Below are 20,908 nucleotides of genomic sequence, written 5' to 3' on the forward strand. Positions count from 1 at the left end.
TGTTTTAAGACTGGAATTGTAAGATTTTACAATGTTTTAAGACTTTAGGATTGTAAGATTTTGCAATGTTTTAAGACTGGAATTGTAAGATTTTACAATGTTTTAAGACTTTAGGATTGTAAGATTTTACAATGTTTTAAGGTTTTACAATTGTAAGATTTTACATTGTTTTAAGACTTTAGGATTGTAAGATTTTACAATGTTTTAAGACTAGAATTGTAAGATTTTACAATGTTTTAAGAATTTAGGATTGTAAGATTTTACAATGTTTTAAGACTAGAATTGTAAGGTTTTACAATGTTTTAAGGTTTTACAATTGTAAGATTTTACAATGTTTTAAGACTTTAGGATTGTAAGATTTTACAATGTTTTAAGACTAGAATTGTAAGATTTTACAATGTTTTAAGACTTTAGGATTGTAAGATTTTACAATGTTTTAAGGTTTTACAATTGTAAGATTTTACAATGTTTTAAGACTTTAGGATTGTAAGATTTTACAATGTTTTAAGACTAGAATTGTAAGATTTTACAATGTTTTAAGAGTAGAATTGTAAGATTTTACAATGTTTTAAGACTTTAGGATTGTAAGATTTTACAATGTTTTAAGGTTTTACAATTGTAAGATTTTAAAATGTTTTAAGACTAGAATTGTAAGATTTTACAATGTTTTAAGACTAGAATTGTAAGATTTTACAATGTTTTAAGACTTTAGGAATGCAAGATTTTACAATGTTTTAAGACTAGAATTGTAAGATTTTACAATGTTTTAAGACTTTAGGATTGTAAGATTTTACAATGTTTTAAGACTGGAATTGTAAGATTTTACAATGTTTTAAGACTTTAGGATTGTAAGATTTTACAATGTTTTAAGACTAGAATTGTAAGATTTTACAATGTTTTAAGGTTTTACAATTGTAAGATTTTACAATGTTTTAAGAGTAGAATTGTAAGATTTTACAATGTTTTAAGACTTTAGGATTGTAAGATTTTACAATGTTTTAAGGTTTTACAATTGTAAGATTTTAAAATGTTTTAAGACTTTAGGATTGTAAGATTTTACAATGTTTTAAGATTTTAGGATTGTAAGATTTTACAATGTTTTAAGACTAGAATTGTAAGATTTTACAATGTTTTAAGACTTTAGGATTGTAAGATTTTACAATGTTTTAAGGTTTTACAATTGTAAGATTTTAAAATGTTTTAAGACTTTAGGATTGTAAGATTTTACAATGTTTTAAGACTTTAGGATTGTAAGATTTTACAATGTTTTAAGACTAGAATTGTAAGATTTTACAATGTTTTAAGACTTTAGGATTGTAAGATTTTACAATGTTTTAAGGTTTTACAATTGTAAGATTTTACAATGTTTTAAGACTTTAGGATTGTAAGATTTTACAATGTTTTAAGACTTTAGGATTGTAAGATTTTACAATGTTTTAAGGTTTTACAATTGTAAGATTTTAAAATGTTTTAAGACTAGAATTGTAAGATTTTACAATGTTTTAAGACTAGAATTGTAAGATTTTACAATGTTTTAAGACTTTAGGAATGCAAGATTTTACAATGTTTTAAGACTAGAATTGTAAGATTTTACAATGTTTTAAGACTTTAGGATTGTAAGATTTTACAATGTTTTAAGACTGGAATTGTAAGATTTTACAATGTTTTAAGACTTTAGGATTGTAAGATTTTACAATGTTTTAAGACTGGAATTGTAAGATTTTACAATGTTTTAAGGTTTTACAATTGTAAGATTTTACATTGTTTTAAGACTTTAGGATTGTAAGATTTTACAATGTTTTAAGACTAGAATTGTAAGATTTTACAATGTTTTAAGACTTTAGGATTGTAAGATTTTACAATGTTTTAAGACTAGAATTGTAAGGTTTTACAATGTTTTAAGGTTTTACAATTGTAAGATTTTACAATGTTTTAAGACTTTAGGATTGTAAGATTTTACAATGTTTTAAGACTAGAATTGTAAGATTTTACAATGTTTTAAGACTTTAGGATTGTAAGATTTTACAATGTTTTAAGGTTTTACAATTGTAAGATTTTACAATGTTTTAAGACTTTAGGATTGTAAGATTTTACAATGTTTTAAGACTAGAATTGTAAGATTTTACAATGTTTTAAGAGTAGAATTGTAAGATTTTACAATGTTTTAAGACTAGAATTGTAAGATTTTACAATGTTTTAAGACTAGAATTGTAAGATTTTACAATGTTTTAAGACTTTAGGAATGCAAGATTTTACAATGTTTTAAGGTTTTACAATTGTAAGATTTTACAATGTTTTAAGACTTTAGGATTGTAAGATTTTACAATGTTTTAAGACTGGAATTGTAAGATTTTACAATGTTTTAAGACTTTAGGATTGTAAGATTTTACAATGTTTTAAGACTAGAATTGTAAGATTTTACAATGTTTTAAGACTTTAGGATTGTAAGATTTTACAATGTTTTAAGGTTTTACAATTGTAAGATTTTACAATGTTTTAAGACTTTAGGATTGTAAGATTTTACAATGTTTTAAGACTTTAGGATTGTAAGATTTTACAATGTTTTAAGGTTTTACAATTGTAAGATTTTACAATGTTTTAAGGTTTTACAATTGTAAGATTTTAAAATGTTTTAAGACTAGAATTGTAAGATTTTACAATGTTTTAAGACTTTAGGAATGCAAGATTTTACAATGTTTTAAGACTAGAATTGTAAGATTTTACAATGTTTTAAGACTTTAGGATTGTAAGATTTTACAATGTTTTAAGACTTTAGGATTGTAAGATTTTACAATGTTTTAAGGTTTTACAATTGTAAGATTTTACATTGTTTTAAGACTTTAGGATTGTAAGATTTTACAATGTTTTAAGACTAGAATTGTAAGATTTTACAATGTTTTAAGACTTTAGGATTGTAAGATTTTACAATGTTTTAAGACTAGAATTGTAAGATTTTACAATGTTTTAAGACTTTAGGATTGTAAGATTTTACAATGTTTTAAGACTAGAACTGTAAGATTTTACAATGTTTTAAGACTAGAATTGTAAGATTTTACAATGTTTTAAGACTTTAGGATTGTAAGATTTTACAATGTTTTAAGACTAGAATTGTAAGATTTTACAATGTTTTAAGACTTTAGGATTGTAAGATTTTAAAATGTTTTAAAAATTTAGGATTGTAAGATTTTACAATGTTTTAAGACTAGAATTGTAAGATTTTACAATGTTTTAAGACTAGAATTGTAAGATTTTACAATGTTTTAAGACTAGAATTGTAAGATTTTACAATGTTTTAAGACTAGAATTGTAAGATTTTACAATGTTTTAAGACTTTAGGATTGTAAGATTTTACAATGTTTTAAGGTTTTACAATTGTAAGATTTTACAATGTTTTAAGACTTTAGGATTGTAAGATTTTACAATGTTTTAAGACTTTAGGATTGTAAGATTTTACAATGTTTTAAGGTTTTACAATTGTAAGATTTTACAATGTTTTAAGACTTTAGGATTGTAAGATTTTACAATGTTTTAAGACTTTAGGATTGTAAGATTTTACAATGTTTTAAGGTTTTACAATTGTAAGATTTTAAAATGTTTTAAGACTTTAGGATTGTAAGATTTTACAATGTTTTAAGACTAGAATTGTAAGATTTTACAATGTTTTAAGACTAGAATTGTAAGATTTTACAATGTTTTAAGACTTTAGGAATGTAAGATTTTACAATGTTTTAAGACTAGAATTGTAAGATTTTACAATGTTTTAAGACTTTAGGATTGTAAGATTTTACAATGTTTTAAGACTAGAATTGTAAGATTTTACAATGTTTTAAGACTTTAGGATTGTAAGATTTTACAATGTTTTAAGGTTTTACAATTGTAAGATTTTACATTGTTTTAAGACTAGGATTGTAAGATTTTACAATGTTTTAAGACTAGAATTATAAGATTTTACAATGTTTTAAGACGTTAGGATTGTAAGATTTTACAATGTTTTAAGACTAGAATTGTAAGATTTTACAATGTTTTAAGACTTTAGGATTGTAAGATTTTACAATGTTTTAAGACTAGAATTGTAAGATTTTACAATGTTTTAAGACTAGAATTGTAAGATTTTACAATGTTTTAAGACTTTAGGATTGTAAGATTTTACAATGTTTTAAGACTAGAATTGTAAGATTTTACAATGTTTTAAGACTTTAGGATTGTAAGATTTTAAAATGTTTTAAAACTTTAGGATTGTAAGATTTTACAATGTTTTAAGACTAGAATTGTAAGATTTTACAATGTTTTAAGACTTTAAGATTGTAAGGTTTTACAATGTTTTAAGGTTTTACAATTGTAAGATTTTACAATGTTTTAAGACTTTAGGATTGTAAGATTTTACAATGTTTTAAGACTAGAATTGTAAGATTTTACAATGTTTTAAGACTTTAGGGTTGTAAGATTTTACAATGTTTTAAGGTTTTAGAATTGTAAGATTTAAAATGTTTTAAGACTTTAGGATTGTAAGATTTTACAATGTTTTAAGACTAGAATCGTAAGATTTTACAATGTTTTAAGAATTTAGGATTGTAAGATTTTAAAATGTTTTAAAAATTTAGGATTGTAAGATTTTACAATGTTTTAAGACTAGAATCGTAAGATTTCACAATGTTTTAAGACTTTAGGATTGTAAGTTTTTACAATGTTTTAAGTTTTTACAATTGTAAGATTTAAAATGTTTTAAGACTTTAGGATTGTAAGATTTTACATTGTTTTAAGACTTTAGGATTGTAAGATTTTACAATGTTTTAAGACTTTAGGATTGTAAGATTTTTGTAAGATTAATTGTAAGAAGGTAAAAATCCTTTGTGTTTTTTTATTTCATTTTTCTATCTGTGATTTTATGATTGCAATGTGATTTCAATACAAATTCTCATTATTATTAAAATTTCAGCACAATTTGCAATTTCAAACAATTTCTTGATTTTTAATAGAAATGGCTAAATGAAGTAACATCACATGCAAAGTTGCAAATGCAGTATTTTGAGTGCACTATGAAGGATAATTGTTTATAATTGTTCATTTAGTGACGCTTCATTTATTATTGCAGAAACATAAAAACAGCTCATTCCTGTATCCCTTCAGACTGCCAGGAGAGCATCATGATCATAACTTTAATAATAATAATAATAATAACTGACATGATTTGTACATTCTCTGTTGAAGCTCCAGCTGCAGTGAGGACAGTAAATACAGTAAGGCATCATTCATTCAAAGCGTTCAGAAATGATGAAGGAAAAACTATACTGTATACAAAAAAACCCAACTAAATATGGCACGGCTTCAGTGCTGGAGACGCTTCTGGTCCCACAGAAAGATCCAGAACACAGTCAGTTCTTCAGTTTGAGGAAGACCATGATTTACTATCCATTAAAGCACCGCTGACGATGAAGAAGACATCAGGCTCTGTCTCAAATCCTCCAGTTCACCACACTTGACCAGCAGCTGATGCACAGATGAAGTGTTTGTCTTGTTTTCCACAAATAACATGATGTACAGTTGAGTCGGAATTATTCGCTCGGCTGTGAGTTTTCTTTGTCTAATATTTCCTAAATGATGTTGAACAGACTCAGGAAATGTTCACAGTATGTCTGATAATATCTGTTCTTCTGGAGAAAATCTTATTTGTTTTATTTCGGCTAGAATAAAAGCAGTTCTTAATCGTTTTAAAGCCATTTTAAGGTCAATATTATTAGCCCCCTTCAGCAATATTAGTTTTGGATTGTCTCCAGAACAAACTTTTATGATTAGAAATGTGCTGAAAAAATCTCTCCAACAAACCGAAATTGGAGGAATAAATATTCACACGGGCTAATAATTCTGACTTTAGCTGTCTGTGTGCGTGTTTGAGTGTACTGACAAAAATGGTTCATTAAATTAATAAAAAAAATAAAAATGTAAAGTAAGTGGTTGTAAACAATTTATATTGGCTGGAAATAAACAAATTAAATGCAGTAATATTCAACTTAATGTTTGTTTATATAGATATATATATATTTCCCAAATAAATTGTTTTACGTACCTCAAAAATTTTAGCACCTAAACAAACACACACACACACAAAAACCCTGAGCTAAAAAGCATTCTAGCGCTCTTATTAAAATAATAATAAACTACTGTTTTTTTTTTGTTGGTCTTAAAAATAGTTTGCCACTCATCAGTAAAATCACTTTTGTGTGAAACACTTTCTGAAAACAGCAGCTCAATCTGTACATTTCAACATGAGACAGATGCGGGAGATTTTGTAAGGTGTGAATCATTTATAAACAACAATAAACAAATTGCAGAAAAAGGTCAAATAAGCAGTGCTTGATGATTCCCCCGAGTCAAACATTATTCAGGATACAGAAATTGTATAATTAAATGTAAAAGAACCGTATATAGTCTTCATTATTATAACTATTCAGTGAAATGAATCTTCATTAAAGTTACAAATGTTGTACTTTTTTTAGCCTGAATGCTTTAAACTCTTGAAGTTTCACAAACTAATAAACACAAATGACCTGATCTCGAACTCTCCTCACATGCTCATGACAGGCGGGAGCCCTGGGCTCAATTATTCCCGAGCTCAGGGTTCTCTCCCGGGACAGCATGTCAAACCTGCTATGATCATGAACCAATATCTAAGTGTGAACTCTTGAAATGTCTAAAACACATGCTAATGATAAAGATTCCCTCTGTTATAGTTATACTCTGTAATGACTCCACAGATCTCATGAGTTCTCAACTGTTGTGTTGATCAACTGTAATCCCGACTCAACACTGAGATTTGACTATTGTGGACACACACAATGCGACATCAATGCTGAAACCATACATTGAGCAGCCCAAACATATACAGCTGAATCAGAATTATTAGCCCTGTTTATTTTTCCCAATTTCTGATTAACAGAGCAGATTTCTTCAACACATTTCTAATCATGATAGTGTTAATAACTCATCTCTAATCACTGATTTATTTTATCTTTGTCATGATGACAGTAAATAATATTAGACTAGATATTCTTCAAGACACTTCTATACAGCTTAAAGTGACATTTAAAGGCTTCACTAGGGTAATTAGGTTAACTAGGCAGGTTAGGGTAATTAGGCAAGTTATTGTATAACGATGGTTTGTTCTGTAGGCAGCTTAAACAGGCTAATAATATTGACCTTAAAATGGTTCATAAAAAAATTTAAGCTGCTTTTATTCTAGCCTAAATAAAACAAACAAAACTTTCACCAGAAGAAAAAATATTATCAGACATACTGTGAAAATTTCCTGAATCTGTTAAACATCATTTGTGAAATATTAAAAAAAAGAGAAAAAATTCAAAAGGGGGCAAAAAATTCTGACTCAACTGTGTGTATATTCCTTAAATATATTCTAAAATATTAAATATAAAATGATTAAAATATTAAATTAATATCATTACATATAATTAATATTACCAATTTACAGAGATAAACGACAAATATAAATAAATATATATAAACAACAATCAATAAATGTGATTATATTGGAAATCAATGGGGCAAAAACAGCCCCCAACATAACCAAAGGTGGGTCAGTGTGCTCAATTTTCAAAACATTTTCCCAAAATATATCAAAATAAGATTTGTCAGCAAAAAACACTTCATTTTCTGAAACTCAAGTTGGGGCCAAATTAAGAGCGTACTCACACTGTGCTATCTGAACTGTGCCCAGGCCGTTTCCCGGATCGTTTGACAAGTGTGAGTGCTCTGAATCGGGCTCAGGCACAGTTCACTTGGCCGGCCCTGGCCCGGTTGGAAGAGGTGGGCCTGAGCGCGGTTCACTTGGGCTTTGGCGCGGTACGCTTGTGTGTGAGTGCAAAACGCGCCAAAGCCCGAAACTGAAAGCGAGACGTGACTTTAAGGGGCTGTTTTATATGTGTTTATTAATCATTCTGACTGTTCAGTGAACACAAACTGCCATAGATTATTAAAGACGAGAACCCCTCACTGCACCACAGCTGCACCTTCAGCAGACCTCCTAATACCTGCAGCACGAGAGCTTTATGATTGATTATGAGCGTCAAAAGTGTTGGATCAGTTCAGTGAAATATCTGACTGTGTGTCACCGCATATCAACCGATATAACTAGAGAAATCTCCACTGTGCTGAGCGAGAGCGCTTCTCTACTGAACAGCGCAGCATTGATGAAGTAAGCGTGCTCAGGTCTGAATGTAATGTGAGTGCGGGCCGTCGGGGGAGCAGGGAGGGGGGACAAGCTTACTTTGGCCCGGTTCAAGGCAACTGTACATAGTGTGAGTACAGCCTGAGACTCAAAATCAGCCCAGAGTGGAGGAAAACGGCCCAACAGCAGTCAGTCCAGTAAATGAAGTGTGCGGTTTGTCCAAACTATGAGTTATTTTGGGGGCAACTTCACTGTTTAATGTTTAAAACACTTAAATGTTTAAACAGAGCTATTCTGAACATTAGCTGAAGGTGTTCATGTAAACAGCTGCCTTACTGTCACTCAGCGTTTATTAGAAAACAAGACAAACACGTCATCATCAGCCAGCGCTTGAGCCAAAATGGCGGATCTGGTTGCACCGTGAGGACGGGGCCGAGGGCCTCACGGTCAGCCTGAGCGTCCAGCGGTGCGACCGGCAGATGGAATCATGGGAAAGTGGGCGTGGCTTGATGCTGGTGTGGAGAGCAGCGTGACCCCGTGTGTTCGGCCCCGGGCCCTCATCATCATCATCATCGTCATCAGTACAGGCTCCAGGGTGAGGATGAGGATGAAGGCTCCGCGGGGCCCGACTGCTTCCCACACACGCAGGTTCAGTCCATCTTCTCCTTCTGCACCAGCCGCGGGGCGTCCACAAAGTCCCGTCCGTTGAAGAGGATCACGCCGCCGGTCACCACGCTGGCGGAGCCCCAGAACAGCACGTACGCCAGAGTCTCCGTCCACGTGTCCCCTGATGGAGGAAACACACACTCATTATACTCACACTGGTGACACAGCCATAGATATATACAATAGATATCGCATACAGACTACGAGCATGCATCAATACTACACTTTTACAGGGCTCTCATCACCTGTGCGCGCGAGTAATCCTCCTCTCATACGGTATTCACCTGCTTTGTCTCGCGTGAACACAGTTATTGTTGTCAGTCGTGCTGTTTCTCGATTCTAAGATCACATTTTGGGCCATGCTTATTGTCGAACTCTGCTTTAAGAAAACTACAATGCAAAATTATTGCCAACCTGCCAAGTGTCTAGTGGGAGCGGCTGTCCAACCCGCCAGAGCTGAAATCTACCCACATTTAGCGGGTGTTAATGTAAAGCCCTGTATATAGTATTTATGACGCTGGGCATTAATAAGTGCACCCCATTTTAAAGATAAATATTTTTCTCTACTTCTCAGTGAATATTTTAGTGCATTTGAATAAAACAGATTTATTAAAAAGATAAATGTATTAAATATATATTTTAGAAGCAGAACATCTTTACAAATGGAAAGAGAATACATTTAAATTCATGCAAAATATTGCAAAAAATTTGCAAAACAAAACAACATTTCAAAATTTTTCAGATTTTTTGCTCTTTTTAGATTGTTAATTTCATATTTTTCTCTAATATACATTTTAGGCTTCTTGATTTTGGACGATTATTATGTTATTTAGTTAGATTAGAGTCAGTAGACAAATCTAAAGCTCCATCGATCTAACCACCAGAGGTCGCTGGTAAACACTGACACACACATAGGACTACAAACATTTTTTACAGTCACTGGCTGTGTCTTTTCGAGCGTAACGATTTCCGGTTACACAGACTCCAGTATGGCGGCGCCGGAAGAGGTAACGTATTTCGTCGTGAACAACATTCCCGGCCGGTTCCGATCCGCGGATCTGAGGAATTATTTCAGCCAGTTTATAGAGAGCGGAGGATTCGCGTGCTTTCACTACCGTCACCGGCCGGAGCTGCGCGTCACGAGCGGAGCGTGTGAAGCCGGAGAGGGTGAAGCCCGGCCTGCCGCTCCTGCTGACGGTAAACAGTGGAGCTCCTGCTGCTGTGTGGTGTCGGTTCGAGCGCAGGAATCGGACAGATTCATCAGGATGTACTCCGGGAATCAGTGGATCGACTCTTCAGGAAACTGGCTGAGGAATACCTGCTTAATCCGGAGAGTCAGAGTGTCCGAGCAGAGCGGTGAGTGACAAAATAAAAGACCCATGTTTACCTCAATGTTTACCCATGTTTACCACAACCGATGTTGTATCTGGCACCAGCAGGGATTGTTGGTGGGAAGAGTAAACAAATATCTAACTCAATACCACGGCTAAGGTGATTTCCTCAAGCAAGGCACCTAAACCTCAACTATCATATGCATTATATTCATATTATCATATCACATTATTCATTCTATCATATTTTAACATTTAGTTTTCATTTTTATAAATAAGTCTCTATTCTATTATATTAAATTGTTTTAATTAGTTTAGATTTATCTATTTCTGTAATTAAAATGAAACTTAAAGAATGTTCAGAACTAAATAATTATTTAAAAAAGAAAAAAAAATCAGAAACAATGTTTTATTTTGTTTTTATAATTTAAACAAAAAATCTTCATGAATAATTTCTCATTTCATTTTAAATTATTATTAAAATCTGAATCAAATCTAAATCTGCCCATCAGCTTCCATTCTGAAACAGCAGATTTTTTTCTGTTGACTCTGATTGGGCAAAATTTGCTTAGCCACACCCCTTCAACTGTAAGCTTGCAGAGCAAAATAAATAAAATGCCGCCTCCTACTCAATATTCAGTTTCAGTTCGACATTATCATACTAAAATAAACCACAATAATAATATTATTAAGATGGAAATAAGTTCATTTAGATATTTTTTGTTATGTATGAGGTTTGTGATGTAATAAGGTGCATGTTGCGTCATATTAATCATCATACTGTATTTTCTTTTCTTTTATAGATTGTGATTTATTCCCGTATAAGACGAAGGCGGAGCTGCGACGACACGTGGCCCAATCAGAGCAGTTCACAGAAAATGACCTGAGGGGCCTGCCAGAGCTGAACCCGCCTGCGCTCATGCCGTCAGGGAATGTGGGAACGCCGGTCTCTGTGTTCCTGCAGCTCATCCAATCCTGCCGCCTGCCGCCACGCCTCATCCGAAAACTGGGGCTCACCTTCCCTAAAACCGGCTCCAACCGCAGATACGGCAACGTGCCCTACCAATACCACAACACTAGAGTCGTGACGCCTGCGGAGGAGAGCGTGTTCACTGCTGGAGGAGTTGAGATTAAAGGACACGCCCAAAGGGACACGCCTACAACATCACACAGAAAACAGGGCAAGCCCACAACCTTATACAGAACGCAGGAAACGCCCACAGCATCACAAGCAAAACAAGACACGCCCACAATATCACTAACAATACAGGACACGCCCACAACAACACAAACAAATCAGGACACGCCTTCTACCTCATGCAAAATACAGGACACGCCCACAGCATCACAAAGAAAACAGGACACGCCCACAACCTCACAAAAACTGGACATGTCTACTACCTCATGCAAAATACAGGACACGCCCACAGCATCACAAAGAAAACAAGACACGCCCACAACATCATGCATAATACAGGACACGCCCACAACCTCACAAACCGTACAGGACACGCCCACAACCTCACAAAAACAGGACATGTCTACTACCTCATGCAAAATACAGGACACGCCCACAGCATCACAAAGAAAAGACACGCCCCCAACATCATGCATAATACAGGACACGCCCACAGCATCACAAAGAAAAGACACGCCCCCAACATCATGCATAATACAGGACACGCCCACAACCTCACAAACAAAACGATTAAACACACCCACAGCCTCACGCAAAATACAGGACACGCCCACATACACACAAACACTATATGAAGACACGCCCTCTCCACCTGTCAATCAACCGTCTCAGGAAGAAGAAAGTGAAGAGGAGCTGTCGGGCCCTGATGATGTGAGTTAAAGCTGCATCTTATTACAATTTTAAATAATATTGCTTAAAATTAATATGGCAAGAGTGATTATGGCTCAGTCAAATAACACATATAAGCCACTTCTGACACCAAATGATCACGAATAATAAGAAGTCAAGTTATTATTTGCTGTTCCTGAGTATATTAGTATGGTGTAGGGTCTCTTTTTGCAGCAAATTCACTGAGTGTGTTTGTGTGTTTCAGGATGACGACCGCTGTGAGGAGTGGGAGCGTCACGAAGCTCTTCACGAGGACATCACGGCTCAGGAGAGAAGCAAAGAGCGTCTGTTTGAGGAGGAGATCGAGCTCAAGTGGGAGAAAGGAGGATCTGGACTCGTCTTTTACACCGACGCTCAGTTCTGGCAAGAGGAGGAGGAAGGAGGTACAGCAGACACACTTATACTTCTGTCTTACACTGTTAAAGTCTGCAGGAAGTCATAATTCACGATGTTTGTTTTACTGGCGCACATTCAGTAGACCTTCACATGGACACCAATACGATTAAGGCCGTACTCACACTAGGTACAGTTGCCTCTAACCGGGCCAAAGCACGCTTGTCCCCCCTCCCGTCTCCCCCGACGGCCCGCACTCACACCATATCGGGCCTCGGCATGCTTGCGTCATCGCTGCTACTCTGTTCAGTGAGAAGCGCTCTCTATGGCAAGCCTTTTTAGCATTTAAATCTTTGTTCTGACTCCATAAATGTATTTAGAGATATCTCCAATTATATTTTGACTAGTCATAATTATAATTCCACTACTCAGAATGACAATTAGAGATATCTGCAATTACAATTGTACTAGTACGAAATCAGATTGGAGATATCTGCAAATATATTATGACTAGTCATATTCCTCCATTAAAAATATTTGCAGATATCTCTAAATGAGTTTTAACTAGTCACAATTGTAATTGGAGATATCTCTAACTGAGTTTTTACTAGTCATAATACATTTGGAGATATCTTTAATTCGTCATATTTAGAGATATTTACAAATATATTTGAAGATATCTTTAATTAATTTACTAATAGTCGAATTACAGTTGTAGATATCTTGAATTGGATTTTTGACGAGTCAAAATTCATTTGGAGATATCTCTAATTACAATTGTGACTAGTCAAAACTCATTTAGAGATATCTGCAAATATTTTTCCATTTTTAATGGAGGAATATGACTAGTCAGTCATAATATATTTGCAGATATCTCCAATCTGACTAGTCGAATTATGATTATGACTAGTCAAAATATAATTAGAGATATCTCTAAATATATTTATGGATAGTCTGAACAAGGTACTAAAACGACTTGCCATATGCTCTCACCCCGCAGCACAGTGGAGATTTCTCTAGTTATATCCTTTCAGTGGTTTGTTATGCAGTGACATGCAGTCAAATATTTTGCCAAACAGTCCTTAGGGATGCGGTGACACGCAGTCAGATATTTCACCGAACAGATCCGCCACTTTTGGCGCTCATAAACAGTCATAAAGCTCTCGTGCTGCAGGAATGAGGAGGTCTGCTGAAGGTGCAGCTGTCCTGCTGTGAGGAGTTCTCGTCTTTAATAATCTACGGCAGTTTGCGTTTACTGAACAGTAAGAATGATTAATAAATCCATATGAAACAGTCCCTTAAAAGTCACGTCTCGCTTTCAGTTTCGGGCTTTGGCGAGTTTTGCACTCACACACAAGCGTACCGCGCTAAAGCCCAAGTGATCCGCGCTCAGGCACACCTCTTCCAACCGGGCCAGGGCCGGCCAAGTGAACATGAAAATGCCCTGAAAATTAAGATAGCGTGTTGACGAAATGACGTTAATTGATCAATGTTCTATAACATGTACAACTGAAACATTCTAAAAGCAACTCTTATAAACAATTTATTCATATTATCGCCTTGTTTAGATCACGGTTAATAGTTTGATTACTGATGTCCATGTAAATGTAGTCTGTGTTAGTGCTAATGTACTTCAGAACGCAGCAGCACAAGTGGTCTTTCAAGAGCCACGAAAGCCCCTCGTTTCAGCAGGGTGTTTTCACACCTCTACTTTGGAAAAAGTCAGAAAAGTGGGCGTGTCCAGCTCTGTTTAGGGGGGAGTGTCGGAGGATCTAAAGTGGGAGGGTGTGGGAGTGTCTATTTGACCACGCGCTGAGTTTCAGAGTCAAAACACACACACAGGGGAGACAGTGACTGTTGTTTACATGGACATCTGTAGTCGAATTATTTGCCAAATAATTAAATGTTGGACTTTAACTGCAGTTTGGCTCTTTCATTCAGGGAATTCATTTATGCCCCTCGCGACAAACGAGATATTTGATTCGAGGATCTGCTCTAAGCGTGTATTTTTCATGCAATGTTTGATACCGCACGGCGAATGAGAGAAAAACAACCCTCCGCATTTCCCGAAAACTTAGATGCACACGGCAGGTAGCGTCAGAAAGCCGCGTGTGTTATTCCGGTCACTAAATGTTTGGTTGTGGTGCTAACATGTTTACACTCAGTGCAATAGTTAACTTAGTTCGATACGAACAAACTGAATAAACAAAGAGCACTGGTCGCTCACTTACCAAATCTGTAGAGACAGGACAATCACCAGCAACTAGAGCCACGTCTTTATTAAGAGGAGACTACAAGCGAATCCGGATCTCAGCGTTTGCAGATGAGAACAGCTCTCAGGTAAACAATAATCCTCCTTAGACACGTAAGTTATTGTTGTCGAGCGTCGCGTACACTGTTAATCCACACGTGACTCCAGCTGAGCTCTCACAGAGAGAAAATGAAAACAAAACTGAACTGCAGCAAACTATAAAAGCAACACTTCACACTTGTTTTGCCAACACAACGAGGCGTCTCTGCCGTCTAAACACTGTGACAGTAATGAATATTAATAAAGTTGCACAATAGAGCGCGCTGATTGGTTTGAACCAAGCTTTACTCATGCATTAATGCAGCACACTGTAAGATGTAATAAGACTCACTCTGGCACAGACGTCCAGTCTGCACGCTGGAATACACGCTATTATGTCATGACCGTGACGCAGCTTCAAAAATTCGTTTCAAACCGGAAGTACGAATTTACTTGAAATAAAGCAAAAACAACCAATTTACACTTTTTAGTGAAATATCGGTGTCCTAATAGTGTTTTTAGCAGTGTGGGACACATATACCACTGTCAACAGCTCAACACATGTGTTCTGGTGTTTCATGACCCTTTAATAAACCTAAAAGAGCACATGTCACTCCGTTTGCACTACTCATCCATTTATACGCACATAAATGCATTAGACTGGAAACGAAAGGTCATGCGTCAAGTTTCGCGTACAGTTCGCTACGTTGCAAAGTTCAAGCTTAGTGAACTCTGACCTGCGAAATCGCATCACGTGACTGCATAAGACCATTCGAAGATCAAAACATGACCTCTCTGTCATGTCTAAAAATCTTGTTTAATCCCGTCATTTTCGCAGCGACGTACGACAGAAGTGTGACCGCAGCTTTACTTGGTTTACTAGAAACTTCCTGGCAGGGGTGTTGAAGGAAATTGAAGGTAAACTCAGCAGGATAGCGGCCCTCCAGGACCAAGTTTGGACACCCCTGATATATAGCATTTTGTTCCAATTAAAACGTAAATTATGTAAATATTCATGTTTTTAACAATTAAATAAGTCTAAATGTGATTGATTAATTATTTTAATGTTTACTTTTTTCACAATTACGTTAAAGAGTATTCCAAATCCATGTTTTTCCTTCATTAAAATGATGATCTAGCTTTTTGTTATTAGTGTAATATAATGCTGATTGATGCATTGTTTAGGGTATTTTTGTCTTTGATTCTTCTAGATTTTGACGAGCAGACGGCAGATGACTGGGACGTGGATATGAGCGTCTATTATGACAAAGGTAAACTGGTGTGTGTGTGTTTGTGTTTGTGTTTGTGTTTGTGTTTGTGTTTGTGTGTGTGTGTCAGTGTGTGTACAGGACATTAGTATGTGATTTATTTATTTGTTCTTCTTCAGACGGTGGTGATATGGACTCCAGAGCTTATGTGCGCATGCGTTCTGAACAGAGGCTGCGGGACGGCCTGACGAACACACACATAGGCAGCTTTGAGAGGTTTACTAAGGTCAGTTCAGTGCAATGAATCGAATTTTAATGTATATTTTTGCTTCCAACGATTATGAAAAAACATTAGTGAGATTAAGTGATTATTGAGCATGAATAGTCCTCACTTTAGATCAGGTCACACAACTGCATGTAGCTGTGTTCATATAGCATTTATTGACATATAGAATAGCGATTGCTAAATGCCTGAATAATACGATATATTAATGCTGATTTGAATAGTTTATTAATCATTTACTCATTCTGAATAAAAAGTACCAACTACTCTTAAAGCTGCTGTATGTCAGTTTTTAACATGTCTAAAGCATAAAACAGCATCATATGTGTGCAGATATTCAGAATCATGGTCAGTGAACATTCTTGATTATCTGAAAAACAATGCTGAAGTCAGATACTCTGCTTTGAACGTGTGTGTTACGTGCTAACCCGCCCACTGCCAGTTTAGCCAATTATATTTCAGCACCCCGGCTTACCTTGGTGGAAAACTGTACATTTCATTCATTCAATCAGTCATGAAGACTCAAAGTGTGCGTCCGTGACCAAAATGCGACCTCTGGTGGACAGTAGCAGACTCTGAAATGAGATGCAGATTCAGAGTTCCACACGAGGTTATTAACCCGTTGTGCTGCGGTACATCGCGTTTTTTAAAGCGAAACTTCGAGGGGAACATTGCTAAATATAACGGCTTCCTACAAAAAGACTAAACATGTCATATATCTTTTGAAAACTGCGATTCTTGTGATTAAAACTATTCCAACCAATTTAAGACACAATGAACATAGCAGACACAGTTAGTGTCTTTGTCAAACTGCCGATCACAACAGAAGCAATAACAAAACTGAAAAAAACTCGCATTGTATGCCTCCTGCCGCTCCTGTCTGTCCACAGATCCATAACATTTCAACAAACAGGGTGAAATTACACTGCAAAGGGTCCAGCCAATCCAATTCACTGAAATATTTAGTCCACAACTTGTTAATTTGTCGATAAACATCCAGTGAATGCACCGCTATCATTTCAGACTAGTCGCCGAAGCAATCAAATCTATAATGTGTTCGGAAGTTTAGGGTCTTTTTAGATGTAAACAATACTAATATTTTGAAAGGAAGTTGGCCGCTGGCCAAGGTTATAATAATTTTGGATTTCTATTTAGTTTTGACTTTTTGTTTTCAAATTCAGTTCATTTTAATTAGTTTTAGAGGCAGATTTCTTAGTTTTTAGTAGTTTCTATATTTTTAAAATGTCTTACTTTTAGTTTAGTTTTTATTAGTTTCAGTATTAGTTTCAGTTTTTTTCTAAATGAGGATATTTGTTAGGTGCAAGATTCAAAATCAACAGGATAAATATTGTATAATAAAAACTCAGTCATACATTTTTTGAAACATGGATTCAGAGAACACATGAACACTATCATCTACCACAACCATCTACCCATCCTCAAACTCAAATACAACAGCCAACAAGACAGCAGACTTAAAGGGTCACGAAACACCAGAACACATGTGTTGAGCTGTTGACAGTGGTATATGTGTCCCACACTGCTAAAAACACTATTAGGACACCTATATTTCACTAAAAAGTGTAAATTGGTTGTTTTTGCGTTATTTCAAGCAAATTCGTACTTCCTGTTTGAAACGAATTTTTGAAGCTGCGTCACGGTCATGACATAATAGCGTGTATTCCAGCGTGCAGACTGGACGTCTGTGCCAGAGTGAGTCTTATTACGTCTTACAGTGTGCTGCATTAATGCATGAGTAAAACTTGGTTCAAACCAATCAGCGTGCTCTATTGTGCAACTTCATTAATATTCATTAGCGTTACCGTGTTTACTCCACAGAGACGCCACGTTGTGTTGGCAAAACAAGCGTGAAGTGTTGCTTTTATAGTTTGCTGCCGTTAAGTTTCGTTTTCATTTTCTCTCTGTGAGAGCTCAGCTGGAGTCACGTGTGGATTAACAGTGTACGCGACGCTCGACAACAATAACTTACGTGTCTAAGGAGGATTATTGTTTACCTGAGAGCTGTTCTCATCTGCAAACGCTGAGATCTGGATTCGCTTGTAGTCTCCTCTTAATAAAGACGTGGCTCTAGTTGCTGGTGATTGTCCTGTCTCTACAGATTTGGTAAGTGAGCGACCAGTGCTCTTTGTTTATTCAGTTTGTTCGTATCGAATTAAGTTAACTATTGCACTAAGTGCAAACATAGCACCGCATTTAGTGACCGGAATAACACACGCGGCTTTCTGACGCTACCTGCCGTGTGCATCTAAGTTTCTGGGAAATGCTGAGTTTTTTTTTCTCTCATTCACCGTGCGGTATCAAACATTGCATGAAAAATACACGCTTAGAGCAGCTCCTCGAATCAAATATCGCGTTTGTCGCGAGGGACATGAATGAATTCCCTGAATGAAAGAGCCAAACTGCAGTTAAAGTCCACCATTTAATAATTTGGCAAATAATTCGACTACAGATGTCCATGTAGGTTAAACACCATCACTTTCTCATGTGTGTGTGTTTTGACTCTGAAACTCGCGCGTGCCCAAATAGACACTCCCACACCATCCCACTTTAGTTCCTCCGACACTCCCCCCTAAACAGAGCTGGACACGCCCACTTTTCTGACTTTTTCCAAAGTGGAGGTGTGAAAACACCTGCTGAAACGAGGGGTTTCATGGCCCTTTAAGTACAATATGTGTGCAAGGCTGCTTCTTAGGTTAGACACACAGTAGTGGTTCGCAGGGCCGGATTAACCAATGTGCATTATGGGCCCATACACACTAGGATTTTGCCTTCTCTTCATCACGAGAAAGACAAGTGGGAATCCTTAATAAGTGTGTGTATTAAAAAGGACTCAAATTCCTAGAACTGGATTGGAGAGGTGTTATCCAAATCATGTGCATTATAAGTTTGTAGAAGTTATACACTAAAAATACCCTTGAATGTAGATTTTAGTACTGCTTCAGTGTATTAGTATTTTTTTTTTCAAAGTGTGCTTTAAATGCTTTAAAAATAAGTTAAATCTTTTAAGTTAACGTGTTTTGAAACAGGAGTGCAAAAGCTAGTTCAACCACTGGGTGTCAGCCTTACATACTGCACCTTTAAATACAACTGGTTTGTAAATAAGCCAATACTTAATTGAATAGTGAAAAATTGTTCATTAACAAAGTATGAAAATACAATTATTAAAAACATTATGTATGCGCTTTTAAGTAAAGAACAGAGCATTTGTAGCAGTTTTTATAGACTGCTTACTAATGTCTTATAATGTAGAGTTAATGCTTGAACTTAATCAAATACATTTTTGATGGTAATCATTAATGTAGTTTAAATACAATTCTATTGATGGATCATGTAATTGGTATTTACTTTTCTGAAGTAACTTTCTCTATCATGCTGCTGATTGTGGCCTCTCTCTGTGTAGGGTGTGGGCAGGAGACTGATGGAGAAACAGGGCTGGAGGGATGGAGAAGGTTTGGGGAACAGTCAGATGGGAATGGCGGAGGCGCTGGAGAATGAAGGACAGCATCCACACTGTAAGAGAGGCTTCGGGTGAGTGTGAGCTACACACACACACACACACATACACACAAACACACACACTAGGGGCTGAACGACTTTAGATTTTGGGAAGTTTGGACTTCTATGTTATTAAAGTAGAGTCGACATTGTCGTTGGCGACATCATCAACAAAACACTACATGCAAATATATATATATATATATATATATATATATATATATATATATATATATATATATATATATATATATATATATATATATATATGAATAAATAAATACACACAAACAAGAAAAAGACATGATGAAAATAACTCAATATTTATTCACTACAAAAAGTTACAAACACTTTTTTTAGCACAAAGGCCTACAAACGCCTGTGCGTCACCATAGGGACAGATGTAAAACAGCAGTGTTTGTTAGTGCTGGTCAGGTCTGCATGTTGTCGGTCAGTGTGTGCTTCATGCTTCTGTCAGTCTGTGTTGCTCCTGTCGCTGTTCATCTGCGCTTCATCTAAAACTCCACATCTATAATCCTCTTAGTCTATGCTGACATTATCTTCAGCAGCTCAAACACTCTAATGGCTAATGGACAGATGGCTGCTTCTCACTCAGGGCTGCTGTTTATGCTAATGAGGGAGAGATGGGCACTAGTGGGCGGGGCTTTCCCCCTCTGATGACACGTACAAAGAGAGAATGTCAATCAAAGTGTTTCATTCATCAAGTCTGATTATAAAACACACAATCAGTCAATGTTTACCATTAGAGGCTGGAGATATTCACACACTGCTGACACACAACTGGGGTTAAACCCCTTATAAAGGTGATTTCTGCATAATAGGTGTGTTGGTCAATATGATACTGGTTTTCTACTCCACTGTATTTTGATGTCTTGTGTATTTGCAGGTATCATGGAGAGAAGCTCAACTCGTTCCTTCCTGCTAAAAAACCCAGAAAAGACTTTCATATTTCAACAGTTTATGATGAACCTCGAGATATCGATCAAGGCGACGACCTGCTGCGGCGGCAACCCAACACCAGCATGAAGTACAGACAGCGGCGGATGAATAACAACCCAAACAGATGACCAGTGCTGTCAGCTATTCATCACCACTGCATCGTCTGATGGTGCTATTCCAAAAAATAAAATATCATACAACATGATTTTATGCAGAGCTGTAAATAATCCTCCAGATCTTATTTTGATATTAAAAGTGTTCAGTGCTACAACACA

General features: G+C 35.7%; 1 protein-coding gene and 1 long non-coding RNA gene across 6 annotated transcripts; one reads left to right on the forward strand and one right to left on the reverse strand.

Annotated features, from left to right (window-relative positions):
• Window positions 1–7,920: 7,920 nt before the first annotated feature.
• LOC108179658 (uncharacterized) lies at window positions 7,921–10,226 on the reverse strand. Its single transcript, XR_015512292.1, has 2 exons — window positions 9,091–10,226; window positions 7,921–8,966 (listed from the first exon to the last, which is right to left on the reverse strand). It is a non-coding gene; the product is annotated as an uncharacterized LOC108179658 (long non-coding RNA).
• gpatch3 (G patch domain containing 3) lies at window positions 9,801–20,908 on the forward strand. 5 transcript variants are annotated; one of them, XM_087286287.1, is made up of 8 exons: window positions 9,801–10,201; window positions 10,980–11,391; window positions 11,507–12,025; window positions 12,249–12,426; window positions 15,878–15,937; window positions 16,054–16,160; window positions 19,579–19,706; window positions 20,581–20,908. In XM_087286287.1, the coding sequence occupies exons 3-8, from the start codon at window positions 11,567–11,569 to the stop codon at window positions 20,759–20,761; spliced, it is 1,113 nt and encodes a 370-aa protein (XP_087142413.1). In that variant the 5' UTR covers window positions 9,801–10,201; window positions 10,980–11,391; window positions 11,507–11,566; the 3' UTR covers window positions 20,762–20,908.

This window comes from Danio rerio, chromosome 16, assembly GCF_052040795.2.
Source record: "Danio rerio strain M-AB ecotype USA chromosome 16, GRCz13ab, whole genome shotgun sequence".
Lineage (NCBI taxonomy): Eukaryota > Metazoa > Chordata > Actinopteri > Cypriniformes > Danionidae > Danio > Danio rerio.